General features: G+C 46.2%; 1 protein-coding gene across 1 annotated transcript in view; it reads right to left on the bottom strand.

Moving 5' to 3' along the window:
- Positions 1–1,068: 1,068 nt before the first annotated feature.
- Positions 1,069–4,924, bottom strand: part of LOC103609384 (histone-lysine N-methyltransferase SMYD1) — a 23,457-nt gene continuing 19,601 nt past the window's right edge. Inside the window, exons 6-8 of the mRNA XM_008593710.1 lie at positions 2,891–3,054; positions 1,702–1,870; positions 1,069–1,353 (exon numbers count right to left, since the gene is read on the bottom strand). Of these exons, the coding sequence (XP_008591932.1) occupies positions 1,195–1,353; positions 1,702–1,870; positions 2,891–3,054 (492 nt within the window). The 3' untranslated portion in view covers positions 1,069–1,194. The remainder of the gene's footprint in view (positions 1,354–1,701; positions 1,871–2,890; positions 3,055–4,924) is intronic.

The following is a 4,924-nucleotide window of genomic DNA, read 5'->3' as shown; positions in this document are numbered from 1 at the left end:
TTGGTTGATTCCCAAGACCCTCACTTGTCACATGAAAATCACAGCAGCCTCCCAGGAGATGAGGATAAATTGGTCACATCTCTGAAGAGATCCTAACCCAGATATATACAAGAGTCCAGATTAAAGTGTTCTTTCTAGTGAGAAGAGCAGAAGTCCCCAGGGCATGGACAGAAGAGAAATTAAGCAAAGGAAGTAATAACTATTCAGTACTAAGAATGGAGCATCATTGATTATGAATAATGAAGTCTAAGCTGGCAAAGACCACCCAGGCACACGTGACCAAGTAAAACCCCCAAAGGCCAATTCTGCTGGACATCAGGTGTGTGTGTTTCCAAATTTCTCTCTCACTGAAAAAACATCTTCAATCCTTCTAGGCCAAGGGCCAGAAAAACCTCAGATATTGTCCAAGTAGCACCCCCATCATAGGGAGCCACAAGGCTTGGCAATGATGGTGGAAAAGGGAGACATTCCTTCTCTGTGTGTTCTAGAAATACTTCTAGAATTACACTTGGAACCCAAATTTTAAATTGAGGCCTCAGGTGATTTGGGCCTCACTTCTTTGAGCATAGGCACCATTCTGAAGAAGTTTCAGTTCTCTTAGTAGAACTAAATGGTCCAAACACAGCCCCTTCTTCATAACTCCACACTAACCTGAGGAAACTAGACATCACCTGTCCTAGTCAGTCAAATTCTGAATATTCCATACCACAGGTGAGATCAGCAGCCCCAGAGACACCTGCACAGATGGGTGACTCCAGGCACCTGCCACCCTCAGCCCAGGTGTCATCCTGTCCACGACACCATCACTGCACACACAAACACGCATACACAAACCCTCCTCTGCACCCCCACTTCCATAGAGTTTACCATTGCATTTATTATTACAATGTGCTTTAATTGTTCATTTACATTTTGCCTCCTCAAATACATTTGGAGCTTCTTTATCCCTAGGGTCTAGCACCCAATAAGTATTTGTAGGATGTGTTGAGCTGGGCTGGGATAAAGTTGAATTGAATTGAAATGAGTTGAATTGAATCAAAATGACACTGGGGAACACAGGGCAGTACATTCCCACAGCGACAAGGTTGAGCATTACTCCGACTTCCTCATCAAGGAATGATTGGACGACCCACCGCCTCTGGAATCTCTCCCCAGTTCCCCAGCCACGCTGCCCCTACCCCACCAGGCAGGTCCTCATTGCTTCTTATGGAACAGAGCCGGGGCTGGCTCACTGCTGGGCTCAGCCATGACCTTCATGGGCTGGTTGTTCAGGGCCGCCTCACGCATCTTGTGGTACATGAACTCGTTCTGGCGGAACATGCGCAGCTCCATCTCTGTCTGCACCCGCATGGCCTGTGGGACGCAAGTGCACCATAAGCAGACATGACAAGCCCCCAGGTGAGGCTGGTCTCTGACCTCCTTGGGGTAAACAGCTCCCAGTCACCAACATTCAACTCCACCCCTCAGAAGACACACACACACTTATCCATTGGGCGCCTAACGTCCTGACAGTGGGCCCAGATTTTTAGAGAGAAGGAGTCAGACCGTTGAGAGAATAACTGGAGGGACAGTGCTCAGCAGAGAGTGATTGTTCTCAGGAACAGTCAAGCAGGGACCTGACTTTTCTAAAGCAGAGTCCACCTGAAGTCTGACTCTCATGCTCAGACAGGCATGACCACCCAACTCCAAGATGCTACTTGCCTCTAAGTCCTTGGTGATGGGGTGGGAGGCCCCATGTGTCACCAGGAGTATGGCGTAGGCTTTGCAGATCATCCCATGCCCCACCTCAATGTTACCCGCGTGCCAGTTGGTCAGTCCTGCCCGCATCACAGCCATGCCCAGTTGGGCATTGTTGGGGTGGTAGAGCTTCCTATGGGGACATAGCAGATAATCATAACACATCATCCCAACCATCCCTATATTGCACATCATTTGACAGCTTATAAAGTACTCTCATTGATTAAGTTCATCTGCTCCTCCCACCAGCACTGTGAGGTTTTTGTGGTTTGCCAACAGGGGGGCCGAGGCACAGAGACATGGGGTGAGTTGCCAAACATCCTACACAGTGAGGCTATGAGAGCTGTGACTCTGACCTGGGCCATCTGGCCAAGGCCTCATGGGGAAGAGAAGCCAGGATTGAACTCAGAACTTGAGCACAGGAAGCTGGGAGTTCTCAGAAGCACCTCAGCCCTCTTCCTGGGAAGTAATGGTAAGGGCAAGGGAAAAAAATAAATATCCTTCTCAGGACAGTATTATATTTTCACCTTCTTGGCACCCTCTTGGTAAGGCTTTCTTTTAGCATATTATGCAATTTACCTGCATTTTTCTTATAAGTAACATTCTCTCAAAGAAACGAGCCTTCTTATGCCAACTTACTCATTTGGCCAGAAATACAAATTCACACGACAATGTGCACACAGAAGGCCAGGGAGGATATTGGCAGAGGGCAGGCAAGGGAGCTGCATTTTACAATTTATAAGCAAACATGACTGATGCCTTTTTTTTTTTTTTTAAATGAAACAAAGCTCACGGATTGCCTGTGTTGATTGTTAAGGGAAAAACCTTTCCAAGTGTTTAAAATCAAGCTGGACTTAGCCTTAACAAAATCAAAAGCAGAAGATGCCACCCAAGTAATAGATGAGCTGGAGGATTTGGGAAAGGCTAGGGATGACAAATAGGTTTCATCTCAAATACTAACTCTGATTGTTTGGTCATTACTGCCCACAGCACCATGAGAAAAAGGCTCAGTCATGAAGAGAACCATGATCAATTACTGATGCCTGCTGTGGGTGCAGGAGTGAGCGGTAGCAACACCTGTGCTATCTATTTGCCATCCCCTGGAATAGACACACTTCCAGGAGACTCTCTAAGCCCCGGGATTGTCACCTACATATAGCCATCCACCATCCTCCTGGCATAGTACGAGGCCTCCTCAAAGGCCTGAAGGTAGGAGAGGACCTCTGAAACAATGCTCAGCATCCGCAGCATGTAGAGGTTGGTGTCGGCAAACACTGGCTCCTGCTTCTGCAGGCACTCCCGGCATAATTTCACAACCTAGAGTGAGACACAGGCCCGTCCATTACCATTATACCAGAACACATGTGTAATTCACATAGAGGAGCACCATAATGACATTGGACACTCATTCTTTTAAGGATGGGAAGATTTCTGACAGAGGAGGGAAAGCACAGGTTTGTGATTTGATTAGCAAGATGGTCCCATTTGGCTAAGGCATAGGGATGGGAAGGGTAATGGTTGGAGATAATGGCTGACACCGCAGAGTGAGTTTTCAAAGCCAGTAGGTGACAGGGAGCTATGCAAGCTATGTATATATTACACATGCATACATACATGTGCATACATATATACAGATGCATAGTTATATATACATACATACATGCATTATTTATTTATTTCACAACAATGCAATGAGGTAGGTGCTATTAATATTCCCATTTTACCAGATGAGGAAACTGAAGCACAGAGAGAATAAGTACTTTGCCAAAGTCACAGAGGTAGTGAACAGCAGCAGATCAAGGATTCAAACCAATCAGTCATTCTCCATCTTGACTACCATCCCCATGATTCTCCATCCTGGCTGTGCTTTAGAATCAGCTGGAAAACTTTTTAAAAACACTGATATCCGAGCCCTACTCCAGACCTGTTGAAACCGAATATCTGGAAAAGAGATGCTACATGTGTGGTTTGAATTATTCACAGAGAGGTTGGATAATCATGCCCTCCTCGAAGTGTACAAGATGGATTTATGGAGAAGGAGGCTCCCAGGAAGCTGGGATACCCACCAGGAGGACACTGCCTTGCCCCTGGTGAGAAATAAGATCGGTCTGTCATCTTTTCTGACTGATTCACGTGCAGACATAGGCTTAGGCTGCACCCTACAAAGTCAAGTGGTCTCTAGATTTTAGTTGTTCATTGTTTTCTTCCCTTGCTGCTGTCATGGGAGAAATGCCATATAATTCTTTCTATTTAAACTAAGTGAAAACTAACTTTGCTCTGAGACTTCCCCAGAGCCCATGAGGCAACTGGGCAAGGGTGCAGCAAAACGAGGGCTGGCAATCAATTCACCTCGAGTCCATTGGCTAGTGTCCAGCCCAACACCCTGCCATGTTTGAAGGGAAAAGAGGAGGAGAGAAGCCAGGGAATGAAGCCAGTGGAGCTTCTGCTTGCTTCAGCTCCTAATTCGTGCCTCTGACATAGATTTTCCATATTGTACAATAACGTTTTGTTCACGTGACAGTCTCTCCACCTGACAGCAGCATGGCTTAAGTTGCTCAACCTAGAAAGGGCTGAGAAATGTGCAATGAATGACTGAGTGAAGGAGGAGGAAGAAGAGAGAGAAAAGCACATAGAAATGAATCTTCCACGTTGCCATGTCCTAGTGACACTCAAACCTGGCTGCACACCTGTGCAATGAATGACTGAGTGAAGGAGGAGGAAGAAGAGAGAGAAAAGCACATAGAAATGAACAGAAATGAATCTTCCACGTTGCCATGTCCTAGTGACACTCAAACCTGGCTGCACACATGAGATGCTTAACAAGCTTGGGGAAAAAAATACTGATTCATGGTCCCTGTGTTCTGTTGCAAACGGAATGAATTGTATTTTAGGGGTTAAGACACAGGAATCAGTATTTCCAACAAGCTTCCCAGCTTAGTTCAATGCAACCACTCTGCAGGCCAGTATTTGGCAGTGGGTCTCAACTTTGGCTTCACGTTGAAATCACTTGAGAGCTTTAAAAACCTTGTGTCCCATCCCCCAGAGATTCTAGTGAAATTGTCCTGGGTGGGAGTCTGGGCATCAGGATTTTTCTTTTCTTTTTTTTATTTTTTTTGTCTTTTTTCATGTCCGGCAACGGATCACAACCCTCAGTGTCACGCCCATACCGGACCAGGACCGGCAACGG

The sequence above is a fragment of the Galeopterus variegatus genome, unplaced genomic scaffold (assembly GCF_000696425.1).
Source record: "Galeopterus variegatus unplaced genomic scaffold, G_variegatus-3.0.2 Scaffold9558, whole genome shotgun sequence".
NCBI lineage: Eukaryota > Metazoa > Chordata > Mammalia > Dermoptera > Cynocephalidae > Galeopterus > Galeopterus variegatus.
Note: the sequence above shows the minus strand (reverse complement) of the source record. Positions and strands in the feature narration are given on the sequence as shown.